General features: G+C 43.2%; 7 protein-coding genes across 15 annotated transcripts in view; 3 read left to right on the forward strand and 4 right to left on the reverse strand.

Moving 5' to 3' along the window:
* Positions 1-203: 203 nt before the first annotated feature.
* LOC105283833 (GPI mannosyltransferase 1) lies at positions 204-1,443 on the reverse strand. The gene has a single exon (XM_011346902.3). It carries the CDS (start codon positions 1,415-1,417, stop codon positions 272-274), a length of 1,146 nt encoding a protein of 381 aa, XP_011345204.1. The 5' UTR covers positions 1,418-1,443; the 3' UTR covers positions 204-271.
* A 34-nt stretch (positions 1,444-1,477) lies between these two features.
* LOC105283830 lies at positions 1,478-1,729 on the reverse strand. Its single transcript, XM_011346901.3, has one exon. It carries the CDS (start codon positions 1,690-1,692, stop codon positions 1,495-1,497), a length of 198 nt encoding a protein of 65 aa, XP_011345203.1. The 5' UTR covers positions 1,693-1,729; the 3' UTR covers positions 1,478-1,494.
* A 46-nt stretch (positions 1,730-1,775) lies between these two features.
* On the reverse strand, positions 1,776-2,517 carry LOC105283828 (cx9C motif-containing protein 4). The gene is made up of 3 exons (XM_011346899.3): positions 2,356-2,517; positions 2,058-2,194; positions 1,776-1,952 (listed from the first exon to the last, which is right to left on the reverse strand). Exons 1-3 carry the CDS (start codon positions 2,423-2,425, stop codon positions 1,935-1,937), a joined length of 225 nt encoding a protein of 74 aa, XP_011345201.1. The 5' UTR covers positions 2,426-2,517; the 3' UTR covers positions 1,776-1,934.
* Positions 2,518-2,738: 221 nt separating this feature from the next.
* LOC105283829 (dolichyl-phosphate beta-glucosyltransferase) lies at positions 2,739-4,802 on the forward strand. The gene is made up of 5 exons (XM_011346900.3): positions 2,739-2,930; positions 3,355-3,529; positions 3,595-3,791; positions 3,895-4,003; positions 4,113-4,802. The coding sequence occupies exons 1-5, from the start codon at positions 2,868-2,870 to the stop codon at positions 4,556-4,558; spliced, it is 990 nt and encodes a 329-aa protein (XP_011345202.1). The 5' UTR covers positions 2,739-2,867; the 3' UTR covers positions 4,559-4,802.
* A 225-nt stretch (positions 4,803-5,027) lies between these two features.
* Positions 5,028-7,557, forward strand: LOC105287487 (programmed cell death protein 6). Of its 2 annotated transcripts, none has more exons than XM_011353050.3 (4): positions 5,028-5,331; positions 5,613-5,719; positions 6,036-6,340; positions 6,631-7,557. In XM_011353050.3, exons 1-4 carry the CDS (start codon positions 5,276-5,278, stop codon positions 6,730-6,732), a joined length of 570 nt encoding a protein of 189 aa, XP_011351352.1. In that variant the 5' UTR covers positions 5,028-5,275; the 3' UTR covers positions 6,733-7,557. The 2 variants fall into 2 exon arrangements, with proteins under 2 accessions (XP_011351352.1, XP_011351353.1); XM_011353051.3 differs by having other exon boundaries at positions 5,034-5,331; positions 6,072-6,340.
* A 97-nt stretch (positions 7,558-7,654) lies between these two features.
* Positions 7,655-8,890, reverse strand: LOC105287488 (MICOS complex subunit Mic10). The gene is made up of 3 exons (XM_011353052.3): positions 8,438-8,890; positions 8,308-8,355; positions 7,655-7,852 (listed from the first exon to the last, which is right to left on the reverse strand). Exons 1-3 carry the CDS (start codon positions 8,514-8,516, stop codon positions 7,728-7,730), a joined length of 252 nt encoding a protein of 83 aa, XP_011351354.1. The 5' UTR covers positions 8,517-8,890; the 3' UTR covers positions 7,655-7,727.
* Positions 8,891-9,167: 277 nt separating this feature from the next.
* The window catches only part of LOC105283824 (casein kinase I), a 32,475-nt gene continuing 25,314 nt past the window's right edge, over positions 9,168-16,328 (forward strand). For 4 of the 8 annotated variants that reach the window (XM_011346891.2, XM_011346892.2, XM_011346893.2 and 1 more), the window contains exon 1: positions 9,170-11,706. In XM_011346891.2, coding sequence (XP_011345193.1) covers positions 11,481-11,706 — 226 coding nt within the window. In that variant the 5' untranslated portion in view covers positions 9,170-11,480. Of the gene's footprint in view, positions 11,707-16,328 lie in introns of all 8 variants that reach the window. The other 4 variants (XM_026968982.1, XM_011346890.3, XM_011346896.2 and 1 more) reach the window with 4 other exon arrangements.

Raw genomic sequence — 16,328 nt, forward strand, 5'->3', positions numbered from 1 at the left:
TTTTTAATTAAAACTTTACATAACATCATTGTAACATGTATATGAAACTTGGAAAATACTGTAACTATATGTTTGTTTTCGAGTTATTGATTACGTATCCATTTCATATCGTATTATATTGTGTCGCGTATTACATTAGCGAACCTTGATATAGCTAATAAAATATTGCAGAAAAATCAGGTCAGGATAAACACACACACACATTGAGTTTTGAAATAATTTATTTTGAAATAACGTGCATATTGCTGCGACAAATATTGCGTACTTGTAACTAACTTTTATAATGACGAATAATGTCTACTAAAACTTTTACGTTAACGGAGAAAAATAGGAGGCCAGAGAGCCAAAGGAAGTAGAACGAATTAAAACTTTGGAATTCCAGCTTGTAAGCAGCGAATAACCAAATGGCTTGACTCAAGACCCAGGAACATCCTAAACAAATGCATCTAGTTATACTCATCTTGATATTCGGCAGACACAGAGGTAACAGAGACAGAAACCAGAAGAAATACTGGGAAGTCATTACCGGATTGTACATTACCGCGATTGCCGCTTGAACAAACATCGCAAACGGTAAATTGGACTTTTCCGAATAATAATACGCCGACATCAGCAACAAATTCAATTGCGGCAAAAACATGAGAAGCTTCAGAATCAAATTCTGAGCCTCATCGGCTGATAAATAGAGCATGTAGAAATACACGGAGAAATTGTGCTTGGTATCCTTGCGCACTAAATGATACAGAAAACTCTCGTATAAGAACTTAAAGCCGTACAAATAGTAACTTATGGCCGTTAATGCAAAGACGGAGAACGCGCAACTGAACGCGAGCTTCCATTGATCCCTGTTCGGTAGAAAACGATTGTTCTTGGACAGAGATAAGAACATGGGCAAACTGAATATCATCGGGTACAATCGAAAGTGCACGGACACTCCGTGTAACAATCCGGCCGCTACGATTTTGTTTCTCTGTAACAAGTCCAACGTGAGCATAACTAAAAACACCGCGAGCGAGTCTGCGTTGCCTCTCGTCGAGATCACCAACGTTAACGGATTGAAAAGCCACAAAACTGCACAGACGTCTCTGATGAACTTGTTACACTTCTGTCGCGCAAGAATCTCCCTAATTAGGAACGCGATCAATATATCGATCACGGAAAACAGGACCTTTCCAAAGTCTCTGTGGACCACGATGTTCGGTATCAACAGCCAGGCCAAAAACGGCGAGTACCGATAGGTATGACGCTCGAAAGGCGACCGTTGCTCCAGTGCGTATCTAGCCGCATCGGTAAACACGTTGTAATCCACATCCGTGTACGGAACATCGAAGTTCGAGTCGTGAAAGTCGGCATACGCTATCAAGACTAATCGTACAAGAAACGCAGACATGCAGTACGACGAGAACGAACGACTCATTTCGCATCCACTATTTTTACACGACTCAAGGTGATTCAAGGTATTAAATCAGACACTCCCTCGATCCTCGACTACGTTTATAATCTTGTATTACTGCTAGCGGCAGCCTTAACGAGACATTTTTTCAATTCGTTAAATTCCGCGGCGCAAGCGTTCTTTTCCAAATTAGATTTCGCTAATACACAAGACGCATACTTCGCTGCTGACTCGTGGCAATGAGCTATGAGGGTTGGATACTGTCTCAATCGCTCCTTTGCTTTCTTCACAGCCTCCATCCTTCTTTACGTAAATATGCTCATTCGGTTCAAATGCTTCGGAAACGACTCGGTGGGCGTTGCTTATTCATTTCCCTTATTTGCTCTATGTCCAGCGTTTCTACTTGATTCGTGCATATCTCATAGATGGGTTTATGAAAGAGTATAGTCAAAATAGTTGTCACGCTCATAGTAATGAAGAGTCGTGGATAGCGATGTGCAAAGCTTCTCTTTTTAAATGCCCTTGCCTTCGAATCCATCATCTATTTCATGGCTTCCCGCTGAAACAAAATTTGAGAAGCTCCAGAATTGCACTGAATTGTACAACTATGAAAAGATGATTATTTCACTCGCATTAAAACTAATAAAGCGAATACTGCACTCACATAATCGACAGTATTATGATTATATGGTTTGGTAGTGTTTATGCCGTCGCAAACTGTGGAATTAGTGGTTCGCTTTGTGCAACACTGTCTCAGCTCTTCGATCACTCCTTGACAACGAGATGGTTGGAAGACGTTATCTAAAAGTGCAATAACATTTTTCTATCTATTCTAACGAAAATTTATATGAAGAAAGAAAAATCCTTGCTTTTATAACTTGCTTCTTGCATTATTATTGTACCGAAAGAGAGGTTAGGAATAAATATATATGTGATAAATTGAATTTCTAATTAATACAAACCCTGTAAACACTTCTGCAATTTACATGCAAATTCTTTGCAAGGATCGGGATCCTTCTTCAAATTTTTCATATAGAACTTCTTAAATATATAATTACATGCGACGAGATGACCTTACGTAACTTCCGTAAGGTTAGTCAGTATCATTATTATTATATCATGCATAGTTACCTAGTAATTTACATGTGAACGTTGGATTAACAAAGTTACTAGGTTAGGTCTGTTCATTCTAGTTACATTTCGTTGCATTCTCTGGAGAGAAAAGAAACATTTCTCTCTCTCTCTTTCCTTCTTTTTACTAGGAGACAGCAAAAGTACCTAAAACGAACAAACTTTTAGATGACGTATACTGCAGGTAACTAAACGAACAAACTTTTAGTTGACGTATACTGCCGGGAAGGTTGAGAGAGAGGCTGTGAGAGGCTGATGGCAGAGAACGCGACGTAGAGAGAATGTCCGTTACTCTACAATTTTTGTTAATTATTCTGTAAGCGTTAAGTCTTATTGTATCGACATGCTATCATTAGGATGTCTGCTTTGCTACGGATTATTACTGATTATAATCACTTTGATTTTGGTACGTATTAAGGTTATTTTACTATTCTTAAACTTTTTCATGTTTTTTTTATATTATCAATATTAAACACTTAGGTCCATATTCTCAGCTCACTTTTATTATAAATGCGTGCATTTAGTATATAGTTCACGTTACATATATTATAGAATATCAGAAATAAATACGCGCATTTATTGATAAAAGTGAGCTGCGAATATAGTCCTTCAACATTGGCTGCGTTCGGCAGAAAAAGCTGCTTTGCAACTGTTGTAAAAATCGTGAATCTGACTGGCGTATGCGCATACGCCAGTCAGATTCACGATTTTTACAACAGTTGCAAAGCAGCTTTTTCTGCCAAACGCAGCCATTGTTTTTTAGCTTACAATTTTCTTTTATCTTATCACGTAATTGCATGTAACGCAATGCCTACTAATTGTTATTTCAGCTTTGCATAATAGTGCACATGACGAGTCAGCAATATCCAAACATCTGGAGGGACAAAAGGGAAGATTTCTTTCTCAATACTCAGACAGCAACAAAGGAAGCATTTCCCTCGTTATATGATCCCTGGAGTGTGCACCTCAGCATCATTGTACCTGCTTACAATGAAGAAAAAAGACGTAAGATTTATTCTATATAACTTACTGTTGTGCCTTATTTATTTATCTTTGCTGTTATCCAATAGTGCCGCCAATGCTGGATGAGTGTCTGGAACATTTGGAAGAGCGTACAAAGTCTGGACTCACTTATGAAATAATAATAGTCAGTGATGGTAGCACAGATAAGACTGGGGATGTGGCACAAAATTATGCATCAAGATACAGCACCATAAGGGTGTTAAATCTTGTTAAAAACAGGGGAAAGGGTGGTGCTGTAAGACTGGTCAGTACATTTGATACCTCAAGTCACAGATCCGATATGAATATCAATATAATCGATTTTATTGAAAATAGTACTTTAACGTACTCTGTCATTTTAATTCAAGGGTATGTTGAGCGCAAGGGGCAGTGCTCTACTGTTTGCAGATGCTGACGGCGCCACCAAATTCGAGGATCTAAAAAAATTGGATAAAAGTTTAGTAGATGCTTTAGGATGTGAGTTATCTCGAGTATTTGAGAAACAAACGGAATTCTAGTAAAATCTGATCCATTATTACGGATTATAGTAATTTTGCGGTAATTATTTATCCGTTTTCTTTTTCAGTTGATTATATGAGTAAGCCTGAAGAAACAGCGTCGTCCGACGCGGTGATATGTGGCTCCAGAGTGCATTTAGAAAAAGAGGAAACTGCGAAACGATCGTACTTCCGTCTGTTCCTCATGCATGGATTTCACTTCTGCGTATGGCTGCTGTGCGTGAGAGGCATCAGAGATACGCAGTGCGGATTTAAGCTCCTGACGAGGAAATCGGCGAGAACGATATTCGAATCGTTGCACGTCGAGCGCTGGGCCTTTGACGTAGAGATGCTTTACATCGCGCAGGCGCTCAACATTCCCGTAACCGAGGTGTCGGTCAACTGGACGGAGATAGAAGGCTCCAAGATCGTACCGTTTTGGAGCTGGCTGCAAATGGGCAGGGACTTGTTTCTTATCTGGCTTCGATACAAAATCGGCGCGTGGAAAATAAATATGAAATACAAAACAACGTAATACCGACGCACGCATTGTTGATCGAGAGAATATTCATCCCGATCGGCCACCTCGCTTCCTGATCTTTATACAATATTTTTATAACGATATGTTATCGGTTATATTTCTACGTATTGTATAATACAAGTCTGATACAATAATAATAAGCACGCAGAATATATTTAAATATATTATTACAAATAAATACCAGAAACCTTGGTCGAAACGTCACATGTGCAATTGAATAAAGTGAGCTGCCAATTAACGGTCGAATAACGTATTTATTTGTTATAATTAACATTGGCGAAGAAAATTCTAATATTATTAAATATATTATTATTATTATTATATCAATGTAATAAAAATTATATGATTCTCGAGATATTCAATAATCTGGTATAAAAAAAAGAAAAACTAAATAAAACCCCGTGCGTCATAGATGTCAATAGATTTTAAAAATGGCGCACCGACAGTGACGTTCCACGCCGAGCCTCGTGAATTTGACGTCACGGATAGCCAACCGCCCAATAACAAGTTGTCTCATTTTGTGCAATCTAATTGGCGGTGGTCACCCGAAAGGTATATAAGGTGACGTGTTCGAATGTCACGTTTTGAGGAAATAGCGTAGTGACCAAAGGATCATCGGTGATTATTTGTATTTCCGACGAAGAGCGACGTACGCAGTGCATCCTCTTTTACTGTCGCTCTCTGCTGCTGCTCGAGGAAGAACGAAGAGAGATGTCTTTCATCTCGCCTATGCCCAGCCAGCAATTTCTTTGGGATGTGTTCCAAAGGTACGGTATTTACAAACTCTTCAATTGATTACGACACGCATTGTTTTTACGAGCGCGATGAATTTCGTTTATTTAACCTGCCAACGTAAATGTCGCCATTATAAACGCATTCGTTATCTTTGCAATAGGCATTTTCTGTCAAGCAAAGTCTTTGCGTAAGTTTCATAAAGCTCTTTTAGCATTGTTGCAATGCAGTGCAATTAATGGAAGGATTAAAAAGTAAAATTTCCATTTAAAAGTGCTGATAATATTCAGTTGAGGATGATTGCTTTCTTTGTTAGGGTTGACAAGGACAGATCTGGTTCAATCACCGCAGACGAGTTGCAGCAAGCTCTCTCGAACGGTACATGGACGCCCTTTAATCCAGAGACAGTTCGGCTGATGATTGGTAAGGCAAATAGTTTTGGTAGGATTGCAAATGACCATGTAAATTTATAATGTATACTTTAGTGCTTGTAAATACCTGCTCTCTCTATTGTTCGCAAAATTCTTTAGACATGAATCATCCAGTGGACTTAAGCCAGAGAAGGCTGTCATGTGACGCTTGATAAGAAGGATAAAAACCACTGTCCGATATAAGATTTTAGAATATTGCATGTGGCACGTTTCTAGCTCTAGTTATATCTAAAGGATATAACACTGTAAATGCAAGATCGATTTGCATGGTCTTCTGATTATCATGTTCCCTGATTTTGTTGGTACAGGTATGTTTGACACTGACAAAACTGATCCTGCTACAGGTATGTTTGATAGGAATCAAACAGGAACCGTCAGCTTCGATGAATTCGGAGCGCTGTGGAAATACGTTACTGACTGGGAGAATTGCTTCCGCTCGTTCGACCGTGACAACAGTGGTAACATCGATCGCAACGAATTGAAGACTGCTCTCACGAACTTTGGCTACCGACTAAGTGATCAGACGATCGACATGCTTATACGAAAGTACGATCGCGCGGGACGCGGTACAATATACTTCGACGACTTTATACAGTGCTGCATAGTCTTACACGTGAGTATACGCATTTAACGATCTATACTTTTTCATGAGGCGTGTTTTGTGACAGTTTTATTTAGGCAGAATACTGACGCTGATTAAGATCTCGCTGAATTCTGAGATGAATTTATATCTCCGTGAAATTAAACATCTTGAATTAATTTTTAGGCTTTAATAATATCGTTAGTTGTTTTAAACAATACCGCTAATCACAATTTAATCGATTATTTTATATCCGGTTTAGAAAATGTGTCGATATTTTAATTAAGTCTGAAACAATATTATGTAACATTTTCTGTTTTCAGACTCTGACATCGTCCTTCAGACGACTGGATACTGATTTGGATGGTGTCATAACAATACACTACGAACAATTTCTGAGTATGGTATTTAATCTTAAGATATAAATTATATGATGCCCGTGCACATATATCTCTTTCTTGCCTATTGGCGACATATTATTCAAAGCTTCTAGGGATGCCAAATAAGGACGAAAGTTTCACTTCTGTGTGAAAAGATCGATGGAATCTCCAAATTTAATATTTATTATTTGTTCTTTTACAGTATTAATGAAATTTCTCGTAAATTAGTGCAGATTCTAAAAGTAATTTCAAATTGAAATGTATGTGTGTGTTTAATCTGCTACTACCTTGATTTCCAACAAATTTTATTACACTCACGATCGAACTTTATCACATTCCTACTTTCATATATATTATAATCGTACTTTATTTCTTAAAAAAATCTTACTAATGTAATAAATGTCGAACCAAGTTATAAAATTTGAGAGATCTAAAGCTGCACGGTAAACAAACGATTTTTGCCAACGATTTCTCTAGAGATTTAGTATCAAAGTATATTCACTGAAGAAGTGATGTAATTTTTTAATGCAAGTCAATTACAATATTAGTTGATATTTCCTACAAAACTGATCACTGATTAACAATACACAAACTTGCTTGATTGATTTGAATGTAACGACTCGATGTACAAGCTCGCTGTTACACGTTGAATGTTATCTGATGAAAGAGTTTACGAATTTTTAAACGTGCGTTTAATTAATTTAAGCTACAACAAGACGATGTGAAATATGTTTCCTACATTTCTTAATGTACTATTGCTATAATTGTTACACGTCAGTGCAGATGAATATTTATGGATATATGATGTTCATAGTTATGTATTTTTCTATTATTATTGTATTAACATTTACAATAAACGATCAAGATATATTTTTCTTTTACAAAGCAATTTTTCATCACTTTACGTATTATCAAACAGCGAAGAGACCGAAATAGGGTTTACCTACCTGAATAAAAAATAAGCTTCTTATTGATAATTAATTAATTTATTATAACGTTTATCTTAATAACCTGAATTCTGTTTTTACAATATACTTTAATCATTTCTTTTCTTCACGTTTACAAGATTTCTGTTGACGTATCGACGCATTTATGTCCTCTTGACAGTTAGAATATGCCATACCTAATCCAAAACCAGCACCAGTTATGATGGGCCACCTCCTCCCTATAAAAAGTACATTTACATTTAATTACTCAAACAATTTAGAAAGAGGCATCTCTAAATTTAAAATCCATAAACTGATTAAAGCTGAGCATTGTGCCAAATTACTATTATCAATCAAACGCAGTATCTTGGAGAAAACAATATAAATGCATTGAAGAAACTTGTCAATAAAGCACCGAGAACATTTTTCCTGAAAATAAAGTTGCACATACGATGTTACATAATTTCACACAAAATCAAAGAGATATGATATTAAATCACGTCATTCCTTCAGGCATGCATCGCATGATTGAAATACATAAACTCCAACTCATGAAACTCATGTTTTCGCAAATTGCTCCGCCAAACCAAAGGGCGTTTCTACATCAGAATAAGTCACTATTGACAACAACGGCCGCGATAACAACACAGTTATGTCACAAGTGTTAACAGTCCCATCAGTAGTGCTGTCTTACTTTTGAAGAAGAGCAGGGAAAACACTCCGCCGAGGACTACGCCGCCACCTGATGAGGAAACAGACTCGTCAGTAATCCGCATAGCGGAGAGTGCATCTGTCATCGCGGATATTACGGAAACGATAATTACCCAACTTGAGAATGGCATCTGTGAAGCAACGGTCCCACTTTCGCCCGATCTCGTCCTCGGCCCACACGGCGCCGGCCATTTTTCCTGCTATAGTGCAGCTGCCGTTACGTCACTCGCGCGGAACAAGAACCGCACGTGTGCCGTCCGGCAGCACGTCACGTCGCGAGCGATGCTCCTCGTGCAGGTCCCCGTTTGCAGGTTCGTTCGCACGCGCAATCATATAAAATAAAAATTACGGGACCGCAACGACGAAAATGTGGAAAACCGAACCTCCCACGTGGGAAATTTTCATTGCGATAGCCGTACTTTCATAACGAGCGCTTTGTGCTCCTCCCGCACGCTCGCCAACCCACATTCACTCTCCCCATTGATATTCAGCCACTTTGCGTGCGCGTTTATCTGTTTTCTGAAACGTTTGCGTGAAATCTATGGGTTTTTTATACTCTCTCTTTTCGCGATCTTTCCTTTCCGCCTTCTCCCCTCTAATTACATTTTTGTCTTCGGAGAAATAAGTCTCCATAACCAGAGAGAAGCCTGAGAGCGGTCACGCACGCGTTTTAACTGTAACGCCTCAAACGTGGACATATGCGTTCCACTTGACGCTCCCAACGCTCGCGGCGTCATTCTATCTTTATTCAATATTCAGTGAGCAATAAAGACAGAATCACTTCAATCACTTCAATGTCCACGTTTGAGGCGTTACAGTTAAAACGCGAGCGTGACCGCTCTCAGGCTTCTCTCTGCCATAACGGAGCACCGATAAAGGGTTAAAAAAATTCATGCACGTATTTATACATCACTCAGAAAATTGACCAATTACACGATATGATATCTTTCTCATTAGTTGGATGATTGGTCGGTTTCTACCTCCTCGCCTATCGCCATGTGAGAGAGATAACCAAGCAAGCAAACATTATCCTCTCCCATCGCACATAGAATTATCAGCCGCACTCGGCTCGTAGTCTGTTTGCACATGATTCTTTCAATATCTTCGTAATTTTTATGCCTTATGCATCTCTTATGTAAGAGCGAGCGAGCGTGGATAGCATAGTGAGCCCGCAGCCGCGAGCGCGAATTCGGTGTCACCGCAGTTGGCGGGCCTGCCGGTGCCCGTAGCAACTCGATTCACCCATGTCTCGTCGGGCGCGAGGGACAGGAGCGCTGGTCTGTCGTCCGCGAGCGTTCGATCGCGGTTAAGACGAGTTCACGGGTGGTCGTTGTGCGTGCGGTGCGGAGATCGCGCGCGTTGTTGCAGCAGCTGTATCCGCTGTTCGCAGATAGTGCCAGACGCAACGGCGGCCCGGAGAGGGAGAAAAAAAGAAAGAGAGAGAGAGAGCAGCACATTCGTCAGGGTTCAAGCGAATGGTCGTGTCATAGTGGCTGAGTGCAAAAGAGAAAGAAAGAAAGGAAAGAGAGAGAGAGAGAAAGAGAGCGCGCGTGTGTCAGAAACGATCGGCCGATATCGGAGCGCCGAGAATAAGCTGCACCGCTGCGTGCAGGTGCATCGGCAGCGCGCGCGAATGACGTGCGCGACGTGCGAGAAAGGTGCGCGTGTGGCACGCGTAGGCGGATAGATAGAGGATACCGCGGACACGCGCGGGGATCCTAGGGAATCTCGGAGCCCGACCGTTGCCCGTCCCGAGAATCGACGGACGGACGGACGGAAAATCGGAGTGCGCCGCGAATTGAGCCGCGGGTCGCGCGAGTCGAGTCCACAGTGAAGTGAAGTCCGCGTCGAGTCGAGTGGAGTCGAGCCGTGCCGAGTGGAGTCGAGCGTCGCGTCGCGTCGCGTCGCGTCACGCTTGAGAAAGGAGCGGAACGAACGCTTCTGGAAGCGGCTGGTTTCGCGGCGGGCGCATTAATCGCCGCGGTGCTCGGCGCGACGCGTAATGGAGGAGCCGCCAACGACAACGAGACGCGCTCGCACCGCTAACCACACCGGCGACAGCAACAGCAGCACCGGCAGCAGGAGCGGCAACGTCACAGCCGCGCGCGAGAACGATCACCACCGCCGCCACCGCCACGGTAATGCCGTGCTGCGCCGCGTCGCCAGAAGAGCGTGAGCCGCGCGATTCCTGTCGTCGACTGTCCTGTCGGCACCCGGCGTCATCCCGGCGGCCGCCGCCGGCCGAGAGTGAGGCGGCTCGTGATTGCTATGGGATCGTTCGGAACGACGACGCCGTACGACGACGCCGCACCGACCGTTCGATTCCGCCTGCTCCCGTGACGATCACCATCACCGGCCGCGCCAGCCGCAAACCGACGACGCGAAGGAGGTGGAGGAGGAGAAGGAGCAGAGGCAGCAGCAACAACAGCGACAGCACCTCGAAGAGACACGCTTCCGCGACGCACCGCACCCTTCCACGGCACCCTCCTGCCTGCCTGTCGTTCCTGTAAGGTGTAAATAGCCGCGCGGCGAGCGAGCGAGCGACCAAGAGATCGCACGGTGAGAGAGGTTAGGCTGGCACGAGGATTGATCCCCGAGAGGTGGCATCGTCCGTCGAACTCTGACAGTTAACCAGCCCCTTCGGCGTACCCCCTCCTGCCACCGCCATCATCACCGCCGCCGCCGCCGCCCGCGCGTCCTTCCTTTCCGCGCCCTATACAGTATACACCGCGCCCGCGCGTGCCCTTTTCCGCCTGCGGAAACTGCAGCCGAGTACCGTGTCGTGTCGTGTCGTGTTCGTGTTCTGTTCTGCTCCGTTCTGTCGTGCCGTGTAGTGTCGTGTCGTGTCTTGCGTGTCCGTGCAGCATCGCGCCGCGTCATCACCGTCGTCGTGTCCATCGTCCGCGCTTCCCAGGGCGTTTCGGAGATATGCCCTGCACGGGGATCGATCCCCGTTACTGACATCCAATCTCGACGTTGTCGTCGTCATTGTCATTGTCATCGTCATCATCATCATTGTCACCGTGGCCGGCGCGGCGCGTGCAAGTGCGGTGAAAAATCGCGCCGGTGACGCGCGCGCAGCCAGTCTCCGATCGGATCCGTGTCGGTGTATCGATAATAATCCTGGCCGCAATCGTGGATAACGGCCGGTACGAGATGCAGAAACGAGACGGGAGGGACAAGGAGCTCGGAGCGCGCGGCTCCGAGCGCGACCAGGAAGTCGCGAAGCGGACCTCTCGGGGCAGTAGGGGCGCCCGGGATTCGAACGTGCACTCCCGGCACAGCGTCATGTCATCAGCGTCATCCGGCGTGCTCATGGTCGGCCCGAACTTCCGGGTCGGCAAGAAAATAGGCTGTGGAAACTTCGGCGAGCTGCGACTCGGTGAGTGCCCCCGTTCCCCTGTTCATGTTCGATTCTCTCGCGTTAATTATAATAATGTATCATCGCCGCTGAGGTTATGTCGACGAGCGAAACTGATGTTTTTGCTTGTTTCCTTGTTGGTTGTGATTTAGTACAAATATTTAGTAATTTGTATTTATTGAATTGCAAATTCGTGCGGCGTTGCGCACGAAGAGGGTGCAAAGTAGGCAAGCTGATACCTTAAGAACAGGTTTTAGAGTGATGCTAGAGTAAAGACTCCTCGTGCGAGTCTCCTTTCCCGTAAATGAGTTGAAAAAACGTCAGAGTGTTCCGCTGGATTTCTTTCCGAGTACCGGACCGTGTGAGTAATGTTTACCCCGTGATACTGTAATCTCTATTCGCCTAACGAGAGGGAAATTAGAAATTATCAGCCCCTCGAGATTCGCGCCGGCATTTCTGCGACCGATGACGTCTGCCGCTTGACGTTGAAAACAATGATTCTAACATCGGGGAGGCTAACGCTCTCCCGATTATCTCGGTAATGGCATAATACACAGAGCGGCTTCACACACTGACGCACGTATGTACGTGTAGACCGGAAACCAACAAATATTGATGTTCTTTCCACAAAGCGGCAACTTGTTCCCATAATAATTATTATCCGTGAACAGTATGAAATATTTCGCTCGAAATTCTTTTAAACGCTTCAATTATGTCCGTTTTAAAGTGATTTAAAACGTTTAAAGTGATTTAAAAGCTCGAATAAACCGTTTGCATTCCATTGTCGGGAATCACGTGGCAGGAATTTCCTGACGCTTTCTCGTAGCGGGGAAAATCGTCGTTTGTCGACAGCCGCTTTGTATTGCGCTTCCGATGCATCGAAATTTTCCTTAAATCGGTGACGCGAATTTCTCAAAGAAAAATCTTTTGCCGAGCTGACGAAACACCAGCGCTGACACAGCGAAACGGTCTTTACAGCTTTGATGCGCTTAAGGAAACATCTTGGTAACGTTTTACCGTGCACTCCGGGCTCGTGGCGGAGCATTACATTGCCTAACGTAATGACCACCACTTTTGTTACTGCAAAAGCACTCGCGCGGAAAATCTGCGCGGTGTTCGACTCTTCGCGCGCTTTACACAAAACGTTCACGGAGCTGTGATTCCACAAACGTGTTATTACACCCATCCGTAATGATGACTTTGTTAGTCACAGTCACACTTGCGGTAAACAGCTCGTCCACCGGACGTTATTAACGATTCGCCGATTGCATCATTCACGATAAACCAGTAATTACTTTCGTCGATCATAAATATTCGAGTATAACTTTGACGCGCACTTTTGCGTGTCGTAGAACGAAAAGTTCAAACGAAATTGTACAACAGGTGTTGTACAGATGCTTAATTGTTGCACAGAACGTCCGTTTCGCAAATCGTTAAACTGCGGAGAAAATAATTCCGTATTTTTTTCGACAATGGTCTGCGGCGAGCGAGAGAGGATTTCCAGAAATCGCTCTTGCGTGATTCATCTTTGAATACTCACTTGTGGGTGAATACCCGTATAGTTCCTCAACCGGGTTTGAGCTCTGCTTGCCTCGCAGCTGCGCCTCGCTCGAAAAAAATATTTAGCATTTTACCTGCCGGAGATTTTTAAATTCACCTATGACACCCGAGGCGGATATTGTTTCGCATTTGTTCGCACGTGAATTACTGCCGACGGTTTAACATGAAAAAAAAAATATATATATATATATATTTAGCGCGGAACATTTTTGTGGATTTTTGTTCAATATAATTCCAGTATCAGAAGTTTAATTCGTGCAAAACGTGTAATGCTATAAGAACGAATGACGTCTGCTTGAATTTTCCTGTTGACAATAAGATTAACTTTTAATTTAACTTATCCCAGAATCCGCAGTATCGTAGGTACTATAAATTGTGTCATTTTTTTAGTACATCTTGTAAATAGTTACGTTTCAGCAAAACATGAAAGCCGATACTCGAGTTAAAAGAGAATTTCGTGACATCTGATATACCGTTGATAACGGCATGAGTCATTGACAATTTTAAACTGCTTTACTGCTGCATGCCACTTGCACCGGTATCGCACAGTGACAGTGTTTTATTTATTTTTTGCCCCCATTGACGTTTGTTATACAGTCGAGAGCATCGAAATATGCGCGTGTATAATAAATAAATGTTCTTTTTTCATGAAGGATGATTCACGCTAAAGATAATTCCCATTACATTATACTGCAATTATATTACATTAATGGAACTTCCTCATTGATCTTACATGAAACTAATAATTATAAAGATATAATAGAAAATGATATATAAAATGATACAATGATACATTTAATACAGCAGTTAGTATATGCAATCATTGTACATTATGTCAATCAAGCTGCGTGTTCATTATATTTTGCGCTTTTTTCTTCCTCGTTCTCTCTATCCTTCTTTCGTTCTTTCAACATCAATGAAACGAGCATCGTAATGGCAACGACGCGTTGTCGAACAACACACTCGACATCGAGATGAATCGGAACTCTTCATTGGTTTGGCCAACTGCCGGGGCGCTATGAGAGACACGCGTATGTCGTTAATATCGTTATGCACGCGTTATCAGTTTATCGCCTACCTCGTGCTTGTCTTGTCTCACTCGCCGGAGGGTCGTAAATGCGTTTACCGTGAACAGGGCACGGGGACAGGGGGGCAATTGACTCGTCGCGCGCACCGAATACGAATCCGGTTAAAATCCGTCGGCAAATTGCTTTCCGGGCTGCTGCTACATTGCTCCGGGATAGTAGCAGCTCGGAATCGTGTACCTTGGTGACCCGATTTCCCCGAAAGCCCGATCGTGACCTCGGATTTTTCCAAGCTGCACAGAGGGAAGACCGCACACACGTAAACCACGTGCGATCGATGTACGCCAACAATCCATTAATTTGTGCACATAGTTGACGATAATTAACAGATCCTTTGACGATAAATACCGCACGACGCCTCTTTTCGAGAGCCAATTTTCATTGCATAAAGTTTGGAAAACGACCCGTGCAGAAAATTGTTAGGGCCTAATATGAAAGTAAAGGCCCCTATAAGGAATAAATAGGGATGTCCTAAAAAGGGATGCCCTATCATTGCCACATCGTGGCCCGATATTATATTTTTTATTATTTCCTTATAAGGTCCCGAAAAAATATTTGTTACATACCATTCTAGGGCCATATTAATATTGAGGAAAATTAATCGGGTCCTACTTAGGACCCTATAAATTTTTTTACACGGGGAGAGGAAGGGAGAGAGATAATTGCTTTATGCAAATGTTAATTGAAGCGTCAATGTTTTTTCCCCAGATACTGTTATTTTACAGTCTGCGTGATACGTTAATCCGATCGCTTTCGAGGGATTGAAATATCAGATGATAAAAATGGACGCCCTGTATATGCAGGTGAAAATATGACGGCGATTCGTTCTGCCTAAATGTCGATCTAAACGTATGATAAGACTCTCTCCGCTTTTCGTACGCAGCAATCTTTCCGCACGGCAGCCGGAACCACGATACGTGTTCGAGGACAGGAAATACGAAATTCCAAACCGTAGGCCACACAGAGTGGCGTACACACGTAAGGATCGATCTTCCGGTCCTACCTGAAGGGGTCGTATTCGCCCCGTTACGTTCTCACGGTCACGTCCGGCAAAAATTGATCGACTCGTCCAGGAGAAGAGCGTACCTCCGATTCCTTTTTCCCCGTCGATGGCTCTTTCCGTTCAGGAAAAGCATATCCGAGCGGATACAATCGTGATGTAGACATAATCCTTTCTCGTCGATCAATGCAAATCGTAAGATGCAAAATACATACCGGAATAAAGTTTTCTGATACACGAATTTTACGCAAGTTCCATAAGAAATATCCTTTCTAAAATAAATCTCAAAGTTCATCCTCTCGAAAAGCAAGCGTTGCATCAGAAAATATTATTCCGCTTCAGGTTGCTCTGATCGATCATCCTTTTCTCGTTTGCATCTCATCCTGTTCTACCTACGCAGAATTATTTGGGAAATTTCGGTCTGCAACAAAGCTCGATATCCGCTAACAGTATTCTGAACATAATTTCTGTATATTTACGGACCAGCTGATTCCCACCGGGCGTCCAGCTGGCTCTCAAATTCGCGCGGTTGCTGTTCACGACACAGCTCTGGCACTCCGCTGTGATAATTATTCGATCCTCAATCAATCTTCGGGAAGGCCCTCAGTCATCGCGCCAATCGTGAACTCGCGTATATTTTTATCAAAACTTACGTCGTATAAAAAATATTAATAAAGCCTCTATCGATTTATAGATTCCCGCGATTCGCTGTCCCGCGTTCATCGCCGGTTTGCGTCTTCTTTACCGCATGACCGTATACAGGGTGTTACGAATTCAACTGAACTCATCCTTTGTTGAGCTCATCGTTTACGAGTCGTCGAATACGCAGACTATTCTCGGTCGTGCCATTGAAATGAGAATTCCACACGGCTATTCCGACGCTGTAGCAGTGACGAAATGCAGGCTCACGTGACGACATAGCAACACGAACGTCTGCACGCGTCCGGAGATTCGAGGGCACGTAGCAACCTGTCTGCTCCAACTCGCTTCAACACGAT

This window comes from Ooceraea biroi, chromosome 4 (genome assembly GCF_003672135.1).
Source record: "Ooceraea biroi isolate clonal line C1 chromosome 4, Obir_v5.4, whole genome shotgun sequence".
Taxonomy (NCBI): domain Eukaryota; kingdom Metazoa; phylum Arthropoda; class Insecta; order Hymenoptera; family Formicidae; genus Ooceraea; species Ooceraea biroi.

Bases quoted from the DNA above. Each gene is read 5' to 3' on its own strand.
- LOC105283828 (XM_011346899.3), bottom strand. From the start codon at position 2,425: ATGAAAAATTTGAAGAAGGATCCCGATCCTTGCAAAGAATTTGCATGT. The intron at 2,195-2,355 runs GTTTGTATTAAT...TTGCACTTTTAG, and splicing joins ATTGCAGAAGTGTTTACAGG to ATAACGTCTTCCAACCATCT.
- LOC105283829 (XM_011346900.3), top strand. From the start codon at position 2,868: ATGCTATCATTAGGATGTCTGCTTTGCTACGGATTATTACTGATTATA. The intron at 2,931-3,354 runs GTACGTATTAAG...TTGTTATTTCAG, and splicing joins TTATAATCACTTTGATTTTG to CTTTGCATAATAGTGCACAT. The intron at 3,792-3,894 runs GTCAGTACATTT...TTTTAATTCAAG, and splicing joins AGGGTGGTGCTGTAAGACTG to GGTATGTTGAGCGCAAGGGG.
- LOC105287487 (XM_011353050.3), top strand. From the start codon at position 5,276: ATGTCTTTCATCTCGCCTATGCCCAGCCAGCAATTTCTTTGGGATGTG. The intron at 5,720-6,035 runs GTAAGGCAAATA...TTGTTGGTACAG, and splicing joins GACAGTTCGGCTGATGATTG to GTATGTTTGACACTGACAAA. The intron at 6,341-6,630 runs GTGAGTATACGC...TTCTGTTTTCAG, and splicing joins AGTGCTGCATAGTCTTACAC to ACTCTGACATCGTCCTTCAG.
- LOC105283833 (XM_011346902.3), bottom strand. From the start codon at position 1,417: ATGAGTCGTTCGTTCTCGTCGTACTGCATGTCTGCGTTTCTTGTACGA.
- LOC105283830 (XM_011346901.3), bottom strand. From the start codon at position 1,692: ATGGAGGCTGTGAAGAAAGCAAAGGAGCGATTGAGACAGTATCCAACC.
- LOC105287488 (XM_011353052.3), bottom strand. From the start codon at position 8,516: ATGGCCGGCGCCGTGTGGGCCGAGGACGAGATCGGGCGAAAGTGGGAC. The intron at 8,356-8,437 runs GTAATTATCGTT...TTTCCTCATCAG, and splicing joins AGATGCCATTCTCAAGTTGG to GTGGCGGCGTAGTCCTCGGC. The intron at 7,853-8,307 runs GTAAGACAGCAC...TACTTTTTATAG, and splicing joins TTCCCTGCTCTTCTTCAAAA to GGAGGAGGTGGCCCATCATA.